Source organism: Dermacentor silvarum, chromosome 1 (assembly GCF_013339745.2).
Source record: "Dermacentor silvarum isolate Dsil-2018 chromosome 1, BIME_Dsil_1.4, whole genome shotgun sequence".
Lineage (NCBI taxonomy): Eukaryota > Metazoa > Arthropoda > Arachnida > Ixodida > Ixodidae > Dermacentor > Dermacentor silvarum.
The window spans coordinates 347,810,855-347,830,853 of NC_051154.1; the positions used below are offsets into that span (position 1 = coordinate 347,810,855).

Genomic DNA, 19,999 nt, shown 5'->3' on the forward strand with positions numbered 1-19,999 from the left:
CCCTGGCAATAGAAATGCAACTGGTGCATCGGCGCGACTGCTCTGCCGGCCTGACAACAGCTAGGATCTGGCCTTCTTGCCAGCTCCACCGGGGATCGCACGGTGGCTCGATTGTTTGTATCACATTCCACGGCACAAGAAGCGGCTTGCAAGATTCGAAATGTAGCACTTTGTAAAGTAATAGACTTGGGCTGGGACTTTTGAAAAATTCATATAATCCCGAAATTAGTATCAGGCATGGTCGCATCACCGAGATTCTACTGTACAACTTAGTCACACAAAATGGAAAGCATATTTATGATGTGTGTAGGTATGAGGATGCAAGAAAATCACATAGCCCATTTCATAGAGCTTGATTTCTTGCTCTTAGTCTGCACCCTTGCCAGAGCACAAGGTAAAATCTTGAAACCAACAGTAGATAACGGTTTTTGAATAAAAGGTGCTGAAGTGATGCAGTAGCCCTGGAGGCTTTATAAGCACCAGCAGTACTTGCCTTGCCCTTGGATTCCTGGGGCATGCGGTATCGCTGCACTTTCTCCAGCTCCCGAGCCTTATCATGCTCCTTGGCCAGCTGCAGAACCTTCTGCTTGTACTCCAGCTCCTTGCGCTCGCGGTCGGTCAGTCTGCATGAAAATGTGCATAGAATCAGCCCCTTCTGTGCCCCCCCCCCAAAAGTGCTGATTACTTGCAGAATTTTTTTGAAATAGTGTGTGGCTATCACTAAACAATTTCATTGCAAACACTTTCTCATAACCTCCTATTAAAGGGGCCTGGAGAACATTTTAATCATAACTAAACTTGCACAGTCGTCAGACAATATGTACTGTCACTAACCAGAGGTGTGCAAATTTTAGAACTTCGCGAAAAAAGAATGACATATAATTTCTATTCGATTTGGTGCTCAAATCAAGAACAGTAAATCTTGGTGATACGAATCTCGCGGGGTCGCTTGAAATATTCGTATAACCCGAAATTCGTATCATCAAAACATAAACAAAATCAAGAAAAATGAATTTATTTTTAGCAGAAAAGAATCCTAATAGTGGAACCCCATTGATACCTTCCTCGCTACTGCGTTTTCCTGGCTGCTACGTTGCGCTTTTGCGGTCCCGACCTAAATCTCATTGACTTCCACGTACAGTGGAATCTCGATAATTCGAACTTGAAGGGGCCCGAAAATTTGTTCGAATTAAAAGAAGGATGTATTATTGAATTATTCGTGCACCATAGCACGATGCACGAACGGTACGAGTCGTGAAATATTGCGGCGCACAAGAGCATAGCGAGTGAGGGCCACGAAACTGCCCACGCCGGCCAACGCTGGCTTCCCGGTAACGGCAGAACACGACACTTCAGTGTGCGGGCGGCACTGGCACGGCGACGGGCGCACGCGAGACTGTGGAAAGTGACGGAGGAGGGCGGCAGGGAAGCCGATTTGGCCTTGTCAACTCCGCCGCTTCGGTGGCAGTGGCTTCGGTGGCTCCCCTTGCCCTCCTTCTCAACTCCCTCGTAGCTCCCTCACCTTCGACTGTCACCGAGCGTGCCCGCCGCCGTGCCGGCGCCAGCTCGCCGAAGTTTCGTTTTCTGACGTTATCAGGAAGCGGGCATTTGCCAGCGTGGGCAGTTTTATTGGCCGGACTGGGACACCGCCGCTGCTTACCTCTGCGCCGCAGCTGCAGCGTGCAAGGTCAACACATGTCTAGAAAATAGAGGAAGCATAAAGGAGAATAGTTCACTGCCATTTTCTCCGTGTGGCTGAGACGTTGGCAGGTACACGCGTGTTCCGGCGCAACGCAGAAACGGCGACCTTGCCATATGAGAGAGGGTAAAATTTCCGCCGCATTTATTTTGGTTTTCTTTATTTTTTTTTTTCGCGCGAGGCATTGAGGGGTCTCTCCTAAGCTTTTACTCTATGGCGGTGCCGGAGCAATGCCGATCAGAGACGCCACTGCGTGATTTGGCGCGCTGCTGAGAGCATTGTCGGTGCATGGTATGTTTGAATTAACCGTCGCAAATGCTTTCGCGTTCAATTTACCGGGCGTTTTTGCACAGCTGCGTGACGTAGCCGCGTGTCTGTGCCGGTCGCTCCGCTGGCTCGGCCGCCGCCGCTGTTGATCCCGCGTTGATATGATTCGCAGCAGCGCGGCAACGTGTTCGGAACAGCCAATTTTTTCCGTATTGTGAGCACTGTATTTCGGCCGGGGAATGTTACGAATTCGTATCACACCGAAATTCGTATCACCGGGGTTTTACTGTATTTAATACCCCTGTCAAGCGGGCAAGTTAAGTGCACTTACGGAGAGTGTCACTCGGTTTAAGTGCACTTTGCCCAATCTAAACGTTGCAAGTGGAGTGTCACTCGCTGCAGAGTGTACTCCGGTCGAAGTGCGTTCAAGGAACGCACTTTGCTGGCCGAGTGCGTAGCCTCGTCAGCGGTTTCAATGGTACAAAATGTAATGCATAAAAAAATGACACAGAAGTTTATTTTAGTGGTTGAACAGCTCTTGCGCACAAATAATAGCCTAAAACGCGTTCATATTCTGTTCGAGCAGGATCAAATGCCGCCTCGTCGCACGCCGCTACGTTGTTCTGGATTGGCTAGGCATTTTTCTTGGCCGGCATTGACTTGCCACACTTTTAAATAAAAAATATTTTCGTTTTTTGTTGAAAAAACATAGGTTAAGTTTGTTTTCATTAATAATACAACGTAAGACAATCACTTTTTAGAAGTACTTTTCTTTTTAAACTACGTTTTCACAAAACGCGCTCGTAGTCTGTCGCCATTTTTTTTACTGCGAGTGCACTCTGTTTTCCCGTTTAGAACCGCGTAGCCTAAAGTGTCACTCAAGGTCCCGAAGTGCACTCCCCGTAAGTGCACTTAACTTGCCCGCTTGACAGGGGTATTACATTCTGAACATCAAACACTTATCGATTAGTGTTCAAATAATCGGTACTGAGGAATAAGCACTCGAAAAAGAAAAAAAAACCTAAAACAGTGAGCGGTTCACTTTTCTTGTTTCCATCCTTGGACTACCCCAATCTAAAGCATAGTCCAAGATTTTACACCACTGTAGGTACAGTACTTAACTTGGGGAGACCTTGCTGCCTAATGCTCATGCAGTACCGATGCTCATGTGCCACCAATCTGATATTATCATATTCTATCATAGAGCTTTCCAGTGACCATGATCTTGGCAGTAATCTGGTACTCATGCTTCGCTTGTGAAGCTACAATACTGCTGAGCATTTTGTTTACTTTAATGCCTGACTTTTATTTATTAGGTAGTGAAAAATAGCATCTTGAATACTTTATTAGCCAGATGCTGCCTAACTGCAGAGATTATGGCTAGCAGCCACGAGTCACTTCAAGCAAGCGGTAATGGTGACATTTTTTATTCATAATACATTAACATTAGAGGTGTCAAAGAGGAAAAAAAAAAGTGTGAAGTCAATCACTTGGTAGAGGTGCAGAGGGGATAGAAGAGCTCAGAAGTGTGTGTATGTGCATATTGTATATACAGTCAACATCCATTTTCCGGATTCCCTAGGGGCAGTGAAAACACCCGAAAAATCAGGCAGTCCGAAAAAATGAATTCATGCATTTCAGCACCCCCAAGGGCTCAAATCGCCACAGACACGCCCAGAATAGCTCTAAAGGCCTGCCAGTACACTTATCAGGCATATCGGTGCTCGTACTGCGACAGGAGATGGCGGGTGTATATAATTAAGGAATACATACTGTGTCTCGTATTAGTGGCCCCTTCTCACTCTTGATATGCTACACCACAATACACTGCCTATGCTTGACTGCGTAACACCGTTGCATTGCGGTGAAGCTGACTTTTGGTAACTGGCCTCCACACAACACTTCTGCAGTGATTTCCATGCTTCGAAGCCATCGGAGAAGATGACATAGGCGAGGTCGGCACCACTGCTGACAGCGGCAAATTATATCAATGAATAACACGGCACCGAACAGCAGGAACATTGGTAGCAAACAATGAAGCAGCTAGGCCTAGCATTGGCGCGGTGGCTATGGCTGCCAGCAGATAGATGTGTGAGAGCACTGGATTGAGGCTGCGATATTATAAAAATGGCGGCGGTGGTGGCTTCAAGTGATGCCATTTTGGACCTGAGGTTGCGGCAAAAAGTCAGGAAAATCAGACAGCGAAGGGTTTCACTGTCCGAAATTTCAGACATTCTTATACATTGGATCTATGGGGTACCACGAAGGCATTCAAATTACCGGGCATGTCCAAAAGAACAGGCGTCTGAAAAATTGGTTGTCGACTCTCGCTCTGTCTGCTTGTCTGCGCACACGCATATAGTGCAAATGATCGTGGTCTGCTCCGTCAAAGAGGCAGGATGTGTGTTGAGTGTGCTCTTGAACACTTTGCAATGTGGTGAACATGCTTTAAATCATGGATCCGGGCCATAAAGAGGTGCAATGTAATGCCCTAATGCATTTCTCCCACATTTACTGCTAAATCACCCCTGATATTTTTTTCGATATTGTTTACAAAAACATCCACTTTTCGTAGTTTTTCGTGATGCATCTAGTTGCATTTTAAACGTAAAATTTTGCTTGAAGGCTGCATTACATCGACACTATGTGAAACTAGGTCGTTTTACGCGGTAAAAAGTTTCATTGCAGTTAGCGCTTAAGAGAGAAGTGCCGAACAATGACTTGCGATAAAATCCGCAATTTGACTATCGGAGTGCAGTCGACCAAGGGATACAAATGCGCTGACTACTATTTTTAGCGACAGCGTAACATTTGACGACATACATACTCACCAGGTCACAGGCAAGTGTTTACACATGAAGCAACACGTTAACCAGGTTTTTTGGCCACTTGTGCAATAATGCCACTTAGCGTATTTACTCGAATCTATCAAGTACTTTTTTTCCAATGTAACGGGTCCAAAAATCGCGTGCGCGTTAGAATCAAGTACGACCCTAAATCTGCATTACCATATTGCCATCGGCATTTCAAAATGGCCGCCTCGTATGCGCTTCGAGCCTTGCTGCCGTAGCTTCCTCCATGTGCTGTAGTACGTGTGCTTAGGCATTACTCTGCCATCTGTCTTCCCGTTTTCTGAATTTGCTCTCAGCATGAAGTGCCGAGTTCATCGTGATGCCGCATTTAAAAGGAAAGTGATTATCTGTGCGGATACCAATACGAACAGAAATCAGGCCGCGTCACGGCAGTTTGGAGAATCCGAAGCCTGCATGTGGGACTGGTGCAAACAGGAGAGGATTTTCACCAGCAAAGCAACGCAGAGGGTTTCTGTGGTCCAAAGCAGGACGTATTCTGCGACGATCCGCTTCGGCGATACAATGGCCTCGGCCCTATCTTGAAAGCGATCTACGACGATGTGAGCTTCCGTCGCAGAGCTTCTGCGACGATCTGCGATGGAGTGTGAAAGCGTGCACTGTGTTTTCAGCGCTTATCGTTCGCGTTGAAGCAAGAGACGTGCTAGCACGAAGGCCTTTGCTGCCCCGCTTCGTCACTCCAGCGTTTAGACAGCGAATTTCCACGGTCATCGAGCAAGATGCGTTTATGTTTGCTTGTGCGCGCGTGACACCATGCTTGTTAATTTAGTTAGTAAGCGAATGTTTATGAGTTTATATGGTCGATAAAAAGTACTATTGTTACTTCATATAGCTGTATAATAATTTGCTATTGCAATCGATGCTTCGCCTTTCGTAGCGAAACTGTGACATTTAAAAAAAATTCATCGCGACTTTAGTGCATTGGGAGTAAATGTTTTTTTTTCCAAATGAGAGAAAGTTTTATTTCTGTATGAAAGCATGAGGTGCGCGGTACTGTAAAGGATCTTTTTTTTCTTCTGTCTTTTGGTCACGGAAAACGGGTGCGCGTTACAATCGAGGGCGCGTTAGAATCGAGTAAATACGGTATTTTCTGGAGGTCCTGATACTGATTATTTGAACTTTTAGGTAGTCTTCGCTGAGTTCTAATTATCGGTCGGTGCCAATATATGCGAAGTTCGTCATTTCGCAACATATTGTGGCCCTAATTTTGAATAGAACGAGCTTCAGATATAGTTAACCTTTCTTGCTAGATTATTAGTATCTTTTATAGTCGACGTCACCTGTAATTTTTTTACTAGGTCTTTATGATAGCAAGAGGGAACACAATGGCTATTGGGCAGATTTTGAGAGCACAGAGTACTATTCCTGTCGGATAACAGACAACAAGTGCGTTACCAAATGCGTTGCCATGCTGCAGTACCTGCATCACAAAGGGCTGCATGCATTTAAATTATGCTGGCTCTGTTCATTTCTTTAACTAGATATGCCTTGTCGCTAAGCCCTTGAATTAAAAAAGAAAAAATCTGAAATCTCACTTTAGTGGCCCAGTGGCGCCACCTAAAGTGGAAGGATACCACTGCACCAATACTGTTCATTTATTCCAAGTTAGGCAATCTTCCAAGTTGGGCAGTGTGCTGAAAGGTCACACCATACTATGTCAAGGTTATGCTCATAAAAAAAAAGCTCAGCATGAAGATAGATTAAACATGGTGCACATTGGTCTGCATGGGTGCTTCGACCAGCTTCAAGCGCCATAGGAATGAAGAAAAGGAAGGGTAAGTCATGAGAGCATGGCAGCGGCAGCACTTCATGACTAGATTTGTATGAGGTGCATTCAAAAACTTCAAAACTTAGCTAAAAAACGAAGTGATGGCCTTTAAAAAAAGACACATACCATACCTTTAATGAAAAGTGTTACAGGACCTCTTTACTCTAATATCAGCTGCAGCCACAAAGTAATTAATGCCCCATTGTACCTCTGTTATGCAGGAGAACTATCACGCAAAGGTAATCGAATGTTCAAGTCTCTCAAATTAATAACACATTTCGTATTCCATTCAATTTGTTCACACATAGTTGCTCTGCAGTAAGGTCAGGGTGAAACCGGAAGGTACGCACTTTACATCTGAGAAGAGGAAATTCTCATCGTGGATGTCAGCTTCCAACTCAACCAGTTTGTCTTCTTTCCGCTTCTCCAGATACTGACGTCTAGACTCAATCCGCAGCCGAGGCAGAAGCCGCTGCCGGTCCTCAGCCTCCAGTTTCAGTCGTTTCGCCGCCTCCTCAAACGCCTGCACACGCACGGAGCACCAGAGTTGTCATAAGCTTCAAATATTGCTTGACACATTAGAAACAAGAACTCACAGGAAATCTGTTCCTAGAAAGTGCAAAGACACATGTACGCAGATGTGCACACACACACACACACACACACACACCATAATCCCGACCAATCATTTCTCGGGGATATCACCTTCAGTACTAGGCTAAACCAAAAGAAGCTGATGTGACAAAAGGGCCCTGTGAGCACTTTCTGTCATCGCCATTTTCACACCCAATGCGGTCACGCATACTCCAGTGAGCAAAAACAGCAGTATCACGGAGCCAATGAATATCCACCATCACTACATTCAGGCACTCATGCCAAGTTTTAGAACATGTGAAAATGTAGCAAAAAATATGAGTTGAAAATACAACCCCCGGAATGGGCAACACAAACGCAGGTAGCCTGAATGAAAGTACAGATAATTTGAATTCATTTTTCTCAAATTTGCAATAGGTACAAATTTCACCCTTGACTCCATCCAGGAGCTCAAATGCTCAATGTCACCAATCAGCAGTGTCATGCTAAGAATGAGAGTGACAATACTACACCAAGCGTACAGAACTCTTGTTGCATTTAGTTCATTCATATAATGTGAGCAAAAAATTATATTTTTTACGAACTTGGGCTTGCATTTATTCTTCACTGAATACCGATTCATGAAGAACCTTCGTATGCACTGTTTTTCTCCATGTGGCTGGCAACAATGATTCCAATTTTGAATAGATCATCACAGATGGCGCCACCCATCAAAGCCGGAAAGCTCGGTAATTTAAACTGGTAACAACTGGTAATTATAAATCGAAGCTTCTTTTGCAAACCCACTTGGACTTTCCTGACCGTGGTTGCTGGCTGAGTGCTGCTGCTGTCTTGCCAAATAGTTCAAACTAAAATGCATTAAAGCAGAAACCATCCTTGATGATTACCATATTTTTTGTGCATACAACCCGCACCAAAACTTTTTAAAATTTAACAGTAAAGTCAGGGCGCAAGTTATATTCACATTTCGCCTTGTGGTGTGGCTTCACGGCAGCGCGGCGCATGCTGACGTGAGGCAACACCACAAGGCAGCACGGTGTGCACTGCCATGATGCCTCACTTCAAGGCAAGGTCCTCTGTCATTCAAAGTTTCATTATCTCCAAGGGAACCCCACCCTCTCCCCACTGCTGCATGTTGAAGCTCCCTTCTCTCTTTTATGGTCGCCCATTCTCCACCTCTGTACGGGTTGCCATTTTGCGTTTGAGAAGCAAAGTGAGCACGGCGCCAGCGAACTAGAACTTGGATCACGATGAGCTGCGCTCAATGGCCATCAGTTATAGCGCGGCAGAAGCTGAAGATTATCAGCAACGCCAAAAAAAAGGAGGGGGGGGGGGGAACAGAGCCTCTGGCCGAAGATATGACGGGGAAGAGACTTTTTTGCAAAGATTGTGAGTGTTGCTGTATGCAGTTATTCCCGCGGGTTACACATGCGGATATACTTTTCTTTCTTTCCGGGCAGTTGTAATTGGGAGTGTGGGTTATACGCGAAAAAAATATCGCATCTATGTCATGCGAAACATTTCTGAAAGGTAGACAACGGAAATGTGTACTATTTTTAAGTGCTTTCTTAGATGCTTCTTCAACTGCACGAATGCTACCCATTATAGATAGTAGCGTGATGCTGATGCTGGATTTATGTGGATGGTATGACGACGACATGACGTAAACGTTGTGATTATGGAATCACAGAGCTGAAATGACGACAGCATGACAACAAAGATATGATGACAATGGGTTGACGACAGTGTAATGGCGACAACAAAATGATGACGATAAAATGACCACAACGGCATGACAGCGACTTTATGACGATGCATGATGTCGACTAAGTCATGACGACGATGTAATCATGACAACGATATGACTACGACATGATGACAATATATTAGGGATGGGCGAATATACAGTATTGTCGAATATTCGATCGAATAATTCTATATTCGTTATTCGATCCGAATTCAGGTATTCGATATTTTCGAATTATTCGGCGCTTCCGAATAGGCAGCCAAACGCCACGGACGGCCGGTACACATCTCGGAGGCTATGCTTCACTTCATGGCTGTCAGACATCAACTATAAATCTCGAAGGCTATACGTTTTGCATTATAGAGCCTGAAATGTGCGACGCAGAAGAGCAGAAACGGCGCTAGCGCACAACCGAAACGAAGCGGCGGAGTCCGCATCGCCATAGTCAGCAGCAGATATCGTACGTGAATGACAGCAATGACAGAGCGCTTCGTGCCTATTTGTGCCTTTATTGCGTTTACCGGCGCACATAACAACGCGTTGGCCGCCGGATTTCATAGTCGCCACCCATCACGCGTCGATATTTACCGCGGTTTCTTTCGCAGTGGTTGCGGTGAAAAGTAGTTTCGTTTTGACGCAATACACACGTCGGCCGTGTGCCTAAAAAGGTGCATAGTGCATAGAGTTAATATAACTGAGTCAGTATATTAACTCTATCGTGTAGTGACCATCCCTGATCGCATAGATAGCGACCACGATTTCGTCTGCATTTGTTGCAGTGATAGATACTTTCTTTCTGACTCGGTGCGTGCGTCGGCCGGGTACGGCCACGCTAGCGGCAAAAACGCGTGCGTCATGCCGCGAGCAACAAGTTGCCGCGCGGCACCGCCTTGCCGCGAAGTCCACCGTGGCAATTGCATCTTGCCGCGCGGCAGCGCGATATGATCTCGCGCGCTCTCGGAATGCGGAATCACCGCGAGCGAAAAGGGTGTGATCGGACAGCGTCCAGAAATCCCTCCATAGAACCGCGAGAGACGACGATTGTCGATTGATAACGCGGCACGGAGCGGTGGAGGTCCGGTTGCCATTGGCTCCGTGACGTCACCCTCGTCGCTCTCGGCAAGCCGTACCCCCGATTCCTGCCGCTTTCGCTGCGCGCGGCATGACGCGCGCATTTTTGTCGCTAGCGTGGCTGTACCATTAGAAAGTTTTAGAATAGGGGGCCCCAAACGTTTTGGGGCCACAAATATAGCGTCGATGCCACTGCGCATGCGCGAGACGCAAACTGCGTTTGGGTTTTGCGTCGGGCACGCTATTTCACCGATTTAGCGGGAGCCCCAATAGCGGCCCCAAAAGCTTTGCGTCAACAAACATGGCGGCGCCCATCAAAGCGATGGCTCTCACCGAGCACCAAACTAGGCTCGATTCGCGGTAACGCGTGAAGTTCGTAAGCTAGGAGAAGTGACTGCGTTTATCGCTTTCTCTCAACTAACGTGTGTAATGAAGATTGATTCATTAGACGCCGCTGATTCCGAATTCGATTGTCAATTTCATGGCTCGTAGGCCTAACATGGATTAGCGTGGCTCGTGAAGGCACGTAACGTTGGTTAGTCAAAATTAAGTGCAACAAATCACTTGCTGTTATTAGAATAACCTCGAAAATGTTATTAAACGCAAAAGCGTGAAAGTCAAAATTAATCTTCTTATCATAAAATGGTATAGTTTATCTTAATATTTGTAATAGTTTCTCTTTGACACCGTAGTGGCGCTGCAAGCGCAAGACGCTATTCGCAAACGCAAAGCCCCATTCTAAAACTCTTCACTCCTGCATGCACCAACGCTAACACCCGCAAAGCTCTTTGGGGCCCCTATTAAAGCTCTCTATTAAGCACCGCAAAGTCGCCGTTCATAATCGCGTCGATAGCGGCCGCAGTTGCGACAAACAGTTGTTTCGGTTTCACTCGGTGCAAAGCTGTCGAGGATGAAGAGCACCGGCTACATCGTGATGGACGTGCGATCTGTTGGCGGTCAGCTCACTGGCGAAAAAATAATTGGGATGTGCGCGCGGTAGTTCAAAGCGTGTCGCAAATGATGGTGCGCACCGTGGCCGTGCAGCGAAGGAAGTCGCGACACGATCGCTGCTGCGAGAGCCAATCAGTCATGAGATGACGAGAATTGCAGCTTCCGCACTGCTTTTGTGCAAAATAGCAAAAGGATTTGCTCATCCATTACACTAATAAAATCGTGCTGACGTAGTAAGCATTTGCTTATTGTTTTCTAGGTACCCTGATAATTCGGACATTTTTTTTCAATCCCATAAAATTTGAATTAACTAGGTTTTACTGTAATATGTGATATATACTATTCGAACTATTCGATTCGAAATTATTCGAACAAATCACTATTCGCTTCGAACCTCAAATCCACTATTCGCCCATCCCTACAATATATATATATAAGGGGTCTTACGTGCCAAAACCACGATCTGATTATGAGGCACGCCGTAGTGGGGGACTGCGGAATACCATATTTATTCGAATCTAGGCCGATAGTTTTTTTCAAATAATCATATACGAAACTCTAGGGTCGGCTTAGATTCAAGGATTTTAAAAAACGCGCCAGTTTTTAACTGAAACTAAAAAATATAGTGCATAGTTAGTGCAACGCCTCCTATAAAGACTATGCCTGGAACGTGAGCCGCGAACTGGCTTCCCTACCCTCGGATTTTTCTCTCCCCCACCAGTACAAAGGCGAGCGCCTCTGGCTTATCGTGAGCAGACGACGCCTTGCCGACCGCGCGTTGTCACCGCTGCTATATGCAGACGACGACACTCAAGTGTTTCTTTATTGCTGTTGTGTGATCATGCGAGTCACCTTACGGGGCTTTTTGTCACTGGTCAGTTTGATTTAGTACAAAAATTTGCTGCAGAGCTGCAAATTTCCGCGCGGCATCAGCGCTCTCGCATGGCGCCTGGTCCCAACTAGCCGCAGGGAGCTCTCTATGGAAAAAATAGCAACGTTCCAGGCATAGTCTTTATAGGAGGCGCTGGTTAGTGCCATCTAAAAAAGTCAGTATCGCAGCCGCTACTAGCCGCTCGAGTAGCCAACTGAAGTACACGAGGGACGTCGCCATTTTGACCTGCATCATGTCGGTAGTGTGTAGTATCGGCACGCGGTGTGGCGTTAATGGCACCCAACAGGCGATGCCACTATAGTGCCGCTTTCTAACGTTCACATTCTCTGTGTCTGCTTTATCAGCAAGAAGTACCGAGTTCATCATGATGCCGCATTTAAAATGAAAGTGACCATGTGTGCGGAGACGGACGGAAATCGGGCCGCATCACGGGCGGTCGGTGAATCCGAAACTTTCGAGCGGGATTGGTGCAAACAGGAGGAGCGGATTTTCGCCAGCAAAGAAATGCGGAACGGTTTCAGTGGACCAAAGCAGGACCTAATCTGCAACGATCCACTTCGGCGATACGATCGCCTTGGCTCTATCTTGAAAGCAATCTGCGATGGAGAAAGTGTGCCGCGTGCCGTGTTTTTGCCGCATATAGCTTAAAGGTCGCGTTGAAGAGAGGCATGCTAACACGAAGGTCAATTCGCTCACCACACTTCGTCACTTCAGCGTTTTGACTGTTCGTTTCCACGGTCAACGAGCGAGATGTGTTCATGTTTGCTTGTGCGCACGTTACACCGTGTTTGTTACGTTACACCGTGCACGTGACACTGTGCTTTAGTAAGCGAATGTTTGCAACTTTATACGGCCGATAAAACTGCTATCCTTACTTCATATAGCGGTCTACTAATTTGCCATCGCATTCAAGGCATCGCCTTTTGGGCGAAACTGCGACTTTTTTTATTCATCGCAACCTCAGTGCATTGGGAGGAAATCTGTTTTTCCAAATGACAGTTGTATTTCTGTTTGAAAGCATGTGGTGTGCGGTACTGTAAAGGACTTTTTTTTTCGTCACAGAAAACGGATGCGCGTTACAATCGAGGGCGCGTGAGAATCGACTAAATACGGTAGTTGTGCTAGCCGTAGGGAGGCATCGTCAAACGTTCAAGCCAGGCGGAACTCGTTGGAGGGACCACGGGAGATGCTTTTTGCGTGTGCCGCAACGAGGATGGCAATTGATCGTGCGCTCCTTCAAAAAGTGCAACATCTCTAATGCGCTTGATGGTACTGAATATAGTGCACTGTTTGAAGATGTCAGCAGTAAGATAGCGATGAGGCTAGCAGCGATGGTGACATAGAATGAGCTCGGCATGTTCATATTTAATATGCTGTTTCATTTTGCAAATGCTGCACTCGCTTTTTCGTTCGGCCTACATTCGAGGTAAGTTTTTTTTTTTGGCTTCGTACTTTTGGGGGGTCAGCTTAGAATCGGAGTCGGCCTAGATTTGAGTAAATACGGTAATTTGGACCACCTGGGGTTCTTTAATGTACACCTAAATCTAAGTACATGGGTGTTTTCGCATTTCGCCCCCATTGAAATGCGGCCGCCGTGGCCGGGATTTGATCCCGCGACCGACATGATGACAATGATATGACATCGCAGGGACAGCAATAGAGTGAAAACGGAGGAAAGATAGCGATGACATGACAATGAAAGAATGATCACAATGGCATGAAGGCAATGAAATGACGACAGAATGACAACAATGGCATGTTAGTGTTGGAGGTCACATCTGCCCTCCTATGCGTCACCGCCACCACAGACCACCTTAATTCGCACTATATCTGGTGTTTATTTGCACTATGTCCAGTATCGACCAATCAGGCTGTTTTATTTGCACTATATCCAGTATTTGTTTGCACTATGTCTGGTACCAGCAAATAAGGTGCCTTAATTCATACTATATATTCATAATTTTTAGACTGCATTATCTCCGGGATCAGCTCACATTTTTCGGAGACAAAACGTCATCAAACCATCATCGCTTCCTTGAGCATGACCTCGCTCTGACCTTGACTACAACTAGACAAAAAAACGCTTTGCATTCAAAAAAAATTTTGAATTACATGCGCGATGCTGTGATTGAACCTCAGCCACCCAGCATAGCAGCCTCTAACTATTAGGCCACAATCGCATGTATACTTCTATCATGTCAATGCCAACTAGCTCTTTGAGATCATAGCCGCGTGTTGATTATGGTGATGATGTCCATACTATGGCACATGCCCACAATGAGGGATTGGCCAAGAAGCAAGCAGTACACTTCAAATAAATAAGAAATACAGGCCAATACAAGACCTGTCACACTGCGCAGCACGGGCGCATGAGAGCACATGCATGTGCGTCAGTTTCTTTTACACCAAAGACGCAGGAATGAAATTGGTAAATTTAGAGGATTTCATTAACCACTTCACGAAATCTTCCCTTCACATAGATTCCAGAATGTGCATTGGATCTGCATAATTTTTTTCTGACTCAGAACTTGCCTTCAAATGGCATGTTGGGAATATGCAATAAAGAGCCTTCTGAGACATCAGCAACTCTGCATGACTAGCACAACACACATCCAACGAAGTATTTGTGCACTGTACGAGGGCCAGTGCAAAATTTCCCGGAAATGTGCTACCGTATTTATTCGAATCTAGGCCGATAGTTTTTTTTCAATTAATCACATACGAAACTCTAGGGTCGGCTTAGATTCGAGGATTTTAAAAAACGCGCCAGTTTTTAACTGAAACTGATAAATATGGTGCATAGTTAGCGCCATCTAGAAAAGTCAGTATCGCAGCCGCTACTAGCTGCGCCAGTAGCCAGCTGAAGTACACGAGCGACGTCGCCATTTTGACCTGCGTCGTATTGGTAGTATCGGTATGGTGCAGCATCGGCGCGCGGTGTGGCGTTATCGTAATGGCACCAAATGGGCGATGCCACTATAGTGCCGCTTTCTAAACGAATACTGTATTTACTCGAATCTAACGCGCACTTTCAACACTACCCTAAATCTGCGTCGGTATTTCAAAATGGCCGCCTCGCACGCGCGTCGTGCCTAGCTACCGTAGCATGCGGAAGCTTCCTCCGTGTGCTGCAGTACACGTGCTTAGGCAATAGTCTACCGTCTGTCTTCACGTTCTCAGCGTCTGCTCTATCTATCAGCATGAAGTACCGAGTTCATCATGATGCCGCATTTAAAAGGAAAGTGATCATCTGTGCGGAGACGGACGGAAATCGGGCCGCATCACGGGCGTTCGGAGAATCCGAAACTTGCGAGCGGGACTGGCGCAAACAGAAGGAGAGGATTTTCGCCAGCAAAGCAATGCGGAACGGTTTCAGTGGACCGAAGCAGGACGTAATCTGCGACGATCCACTCCGGCGATACGATCAGGCTTGGCCCTATCTTGAAAGCAATCTGCGACGGGTAAAGTCCGCCGCGCGCCGTGTTTTCGCCGCGTTGAAGCGAGAGGCATGCTAGCACGAAGGCGCGCTTCGTCTCCAGCGTTTTGACAGTTCGTTTCCGCGGTCAACGAGCGAGGTGTGTTCATGTTTGCTTGAGCGCACGTGACACCGTGCTTGTTAATAGCGGTCTACTAATTTGCTACCGCATTCGATGCATCGCCTTTCGGGCGAAACTGCAACTTTTTTTATTCATCGCAACATCAGTGCATCGGGAGGAAATCTATTTTACCAAATTTTTCCTCACGGAAAACGGGCGCGCGTTACAATCGAGGAAGCGTGAGAATCGAGTAAATACGGTAGTTGTGCTAGCCGTAGAGGCATCGTCAAACGTTCAAACCGGGCGGAACTTCGGCATCGGTCTGTCGTTGGAGGGGGCCACGGGAGGTGGTTTTTGCGTGCGCCGCAACGTGCGCTCCTTCCAAAAATGCAGCATCTCTAATGCACTGGATGGTACTGAATATAGCGCACTGTTTGAAGATGTCAGCAGTAAGGAAGATAGCGACGAGGCTAGCAGCGATGGTGACAGAATGAGCTCGGCATGTTCAAATTTAATAAATGCTGTTTCATTTTGCGAATGCTGTCCTCGCTTTTTCGTTCGGCCTACATTCAAAGTAAGTTTGTTTTTTTTCGGACTTCGAACTTTTGGGGGGTCGGCTTAGAATCGGAGTCGGCCTAGATTCGAGTAAATACGGTACGTTCATTCAACAAGAGAGTGGCAAGCTACTCATCTGCTAGATAGCACCTCTAGCATCACTAATGAGCTAATCCGGATTTTTTTTGTTGGTAATGGTACTCATCCACACCATTAGCTCTTGTAATGTATGTTGATGGTACTTTGCATTGGCCATGATAAAAAAGTTGAAAGAACAAGGAATGTCTGTGGAATCTTGTTTTCGACTTGGAAATATACCAACAGAGGCCCCACTGTATGCTGCAGTAAGCATTTGGAGATTAAGATGTGGTCCACAGCCACACTTACGAGCGATTCATCCAATTCGAGAGTAGCAGTATGTTTATGGAGAACGATGACAGCTCTGGATGCTTATTCTTCTTCTTTCTGGGGTTTTACGTGCCAAAACCAGTTCTGATTATGAGGCACGCCGTAGTGGAGGGCTCCGGATTAATTTTGACCACCTGGGGTTCTTTAACGTGCACTACAACGCAAGCACACGGGCGTTTTTGCATTTCGCCTCCATCGGAATGCGGCCGCCGTGGCCGGGATTCGATCCCGCGATCTCGTGCTCAGCAGCGCAACGCCTTAGCTGACTGAGCCACCCCGGCGGGTGTCTGGATGCTTATTAACTGAGTTAACTGACAAGAATTTTTTAAAATCCAAGAAGAGATTCGCTTAACCAGTGAGGTTTCTGAAGCCCTTGAGTTGTCATATGGGAACAGCCCTCGAATTTTGATGGGAAAATTGGGACTGCGCCACATTACAGCAAAACTTGTTCCCCCTCCTCTCCCGATAAAACAAGAGGAGTCTCGAGTGCAGGTGTGCACAGATCTGAAAGAACTTTCAGAGAATGATGAGCAGTTCATTTCTAAGATAATTACCGGTGATGAAACAAAGGCAAACAACTATGTACCATATCAAAGCAGCGGCCATCTCAGCGAAAAAACCTGAATTCTCAAGGTTGACTCAACTGGGCTTATTCCCAAGGTAAAAATTTTGTCAGAAAGGCAAGCAGTAGGGGTATGAGAATATACGAACATTTTTATTATCTTGTGGGGATGCGCGACTCTCACGCGTCCCCTGATGTTGTTTTCCCCGCATGTCTCCTGTAGTCCGGCTTCTCTGAGTGGCTAAGCCCGGCGGTGGTTGTGGCGTGTTGCGAGATGGCGCTAGTGTCGCAATGCTAACGCCACCGAACGGCGAGGTTACTTGGGAGAAAAAGGTCGGAGGCACTCTCTCTTTGGCTTGGGATCGGTGACCAACACGCACGAACGCTTCGCGCGACCGTCGCGCGAGGCTTAGAGCGGGACAGCGGGATGGACGAACACGGATCGTTCGAGCGCGCCACCGTTTGCGTGACTGTACACGTGAACGACAAGGCGATGGTGTCATAGCATGGGGCGAACATATTCGCTCGCTATCGGGTCGCGGTGAGTCGGACTTACTTGATTTGTCGCGCGCCCGTGTGAATGTTCTATTGGTTGTAATTCAGCTAGTGTGTATTAGTGTATGAAAGGTGCAATAAATGCCCTTGTGATTGTTTGCACTACTGTGTTGTCGTTCCTTTGTCCCAAGAGCACGTGTGAGATCCCACATCTGGCTGCCCAACGTGGGGCTCTTGGGGCATCGGACGATAATTTTAACAGTTATGCTCGGTTCGAAATGTTTCAACCGAAGCGTAGTCCTAGCGTAGATTTTGATCGCTAGTGTCGGCGGTGTGCTTTCTTGAGCGAGGCGACGGTTGCTGTGGCGTGTTTGAACTTTTCAACATGCTAAGCCTTTTCGCGAGTGTTTTGAAGTACACTCGTCAGTATGAGAGCCACGTGGTTTGCATCCTGGGAGAGCGAGGCCTAGCGCCCGGGGAGCATTGGCAAGCCTGAAGCGAGTGAGTACGGAAACCTCGTGGGTGGTCCGAATTTCTTATGTAAATAGCTTCTTCTATATCTTTGACTTCGGAAGTCGAGGCTCAGGGAGCCGGGTGGCCGCGGGCCACGGGTGCCGCTATGGGCTGACTGGTATTGCGGCCTGGCACCGGGCGCTCCGACACCGTCTGGGACGGTGGGCGCCGTCAACTCGGATGCTGTGTGCACCGAGCGGAGTAGGACCACCTCACAGAGCTAACGTCTCCTCGCGGCTGCCTGTTGTGCCCATTTTGGGTGTTTTTTTTTTTTGGATGCCGGTTGTTGTCAAAGTAGCGACGCATTAGGCCTAAGGCTTAACAAAGCCGCCTGTCGCACGTTGAGGGACATAACCTGGTGGACCGTGGTGTTGAGATGTCGCACATTGCTTCCCTCATTAGTTCGCCTCGCACGAATTGAAATTACTCATTCGACTCAAGAAGGCAAGCTTTGTTCACGTGAACTTAGCATCTGAAATGCCGTCCGAAATTTCGCTAGCCGAATTGAACATCGTACCACGTGGGCGATGCGTATGCCGAATTCCTCTCCCTTGCACTACTTTAGTGTTTGTCGAGTGCGTTGAGTGTACGCAGCGTGAGCGGAGTCACCCCTGGTTTGCTGTCACCTGCACATCGTCAGCGCTGCTGCCCCGGACTACAATCGAGCTACCCCAGGCTTTGGAGATGCCTGTGGTCAATTCGGCGCAGCGACTTCGGCGGCCACGAATGTCCGGCTCGCAACCCTCGGCGGCTGGGAAAAGAGCCGGCAGTCACCAACGGCTACTGCGGCTCTCGTCAGCAGGGCGCGAGCGACGCTTGCTCGTGCCGACTTCTGCATCGCCGTTTCCGGAGTCCTGGGCTGGAGTCGTGCCATCGAATCTGCAGACGTGGTGCTGTGACTAACGGACTCCAGCGGTGAACCCCAGAGTCAATGTCGGCTCGCACGTTGTGGATAACGCGTGGACATTTAGTCGGCGGCGCCACTGTCGCACGTACTAACTTTTGTTCGCGACGCGCGCGTTGATAGGCCTTGTGACATGTTTCGCCGGCGTATGTGTAGTGATTTAAGGTTGGGGGGATGTGGGGATGCGCGACTCTCACGCGTCCCCTGATGTTGCTTTCCCCGCATGTCTCCTGTAGTCCGGCTTCTCTGCGTGGCTAAGCCCGGCGATGGTTGCGGCGCGTTGCGAGAGATGGCGCTAGTGTCGCGATGCTAACGCCACCGAACGGCGAGGTCACTTCGGAGAAAAAGGTCGGAGGCGCCCTCTCTTTGGCTTGGGATCGGTGACCAACACGCACGAACGCTTCGCGCGTGCGCCGGCCCGCTTCGCGCGACCGTCGCGCGAGGCTTAGAGCGGGACAGCGGTATGGACGAACACGGATCGTTCGAGCGCGCCACCGTTCGCGTGACTGTACACGTGAATGACAAGGCGATGGTGTCATAGCATGGGGCGAACGTATTCGCTCGCTATCGGGTCGCGGTGAGTCGGACTTACTTGATTTGTCGCGCACCCGTGTGAATGTTCAATTGGTAGTAATTCGGCTAGTGTGTAATAGTGTATGAAAGGTGCAATAAATGCCCTTTTGATTGTTCGCACTACTGTGTTGTCGTTCCTTTGTCCCAAGAGAACATGTGAGACCCCACAATCTATTGAATATTGTATTCTTAATACAGTAGAACCCCGCTGTTACGTTCGCGGGTGCTGCGTTTTCCCGGCTGTTACACGTCGTTTTCGGCCGGTCCCGGCACAGCTCCCATAGAACCCAGCATTGGAAACCCCGCTGTTACGACGTAACTGTGGGACCGTTCCCGCATCATACGTTGCGAACTGCCCCCTCGCGCCGGCCAGAGCGGCCATTTTGACTTTTCATGCCGCTGGCTTGGTTGCTTGACGATGGCATTGGCCGCCCGAAGTGCTGCGGGCGACACTTATGACGTATTTTCGGTTTCCACCAGCAAAAGTATGGCCCTTAAGATCTGTATTTGCTATCTAAAGATGGTGTATATGACGCGTTGCGGCCCTAAAATTGGTTTTGGCTCATGGATGTTCCATAGAAAGTCCAAGGGCGG

At 47.7% G+C, this 19,999-nt stretch overlaps 1 protein-coding gene across 1 annotated transcript in view; it reads right to left on the bottom strand.

The window, feature by feature from the left end:
* LOC119437400 (pre-mRNA-splicing factor ATP-dependent RNA helicase DHX16-like) overlaps positions 1-19,999 on the bottom strand; it is a 147,399-nt gene that overhangs the window by 110,020 nt on the left and 17,380 nt on the right. Inside the window, exons 5-6 of the mRNA XM_037704429.2 lie at positions 6,955-7,127; positions 494-623 (exon numbers count right to left, since the gene is read on the bottom strand). Of these exons, the coding sequence (XP_037560357.1) occupies positions 494-623; positions 6,955-7,127 (303 nt within the window). The remainder of the gene's footprint in view (positions 1-493; positions 624-6,954; positions 7,128-19,999) is intronic.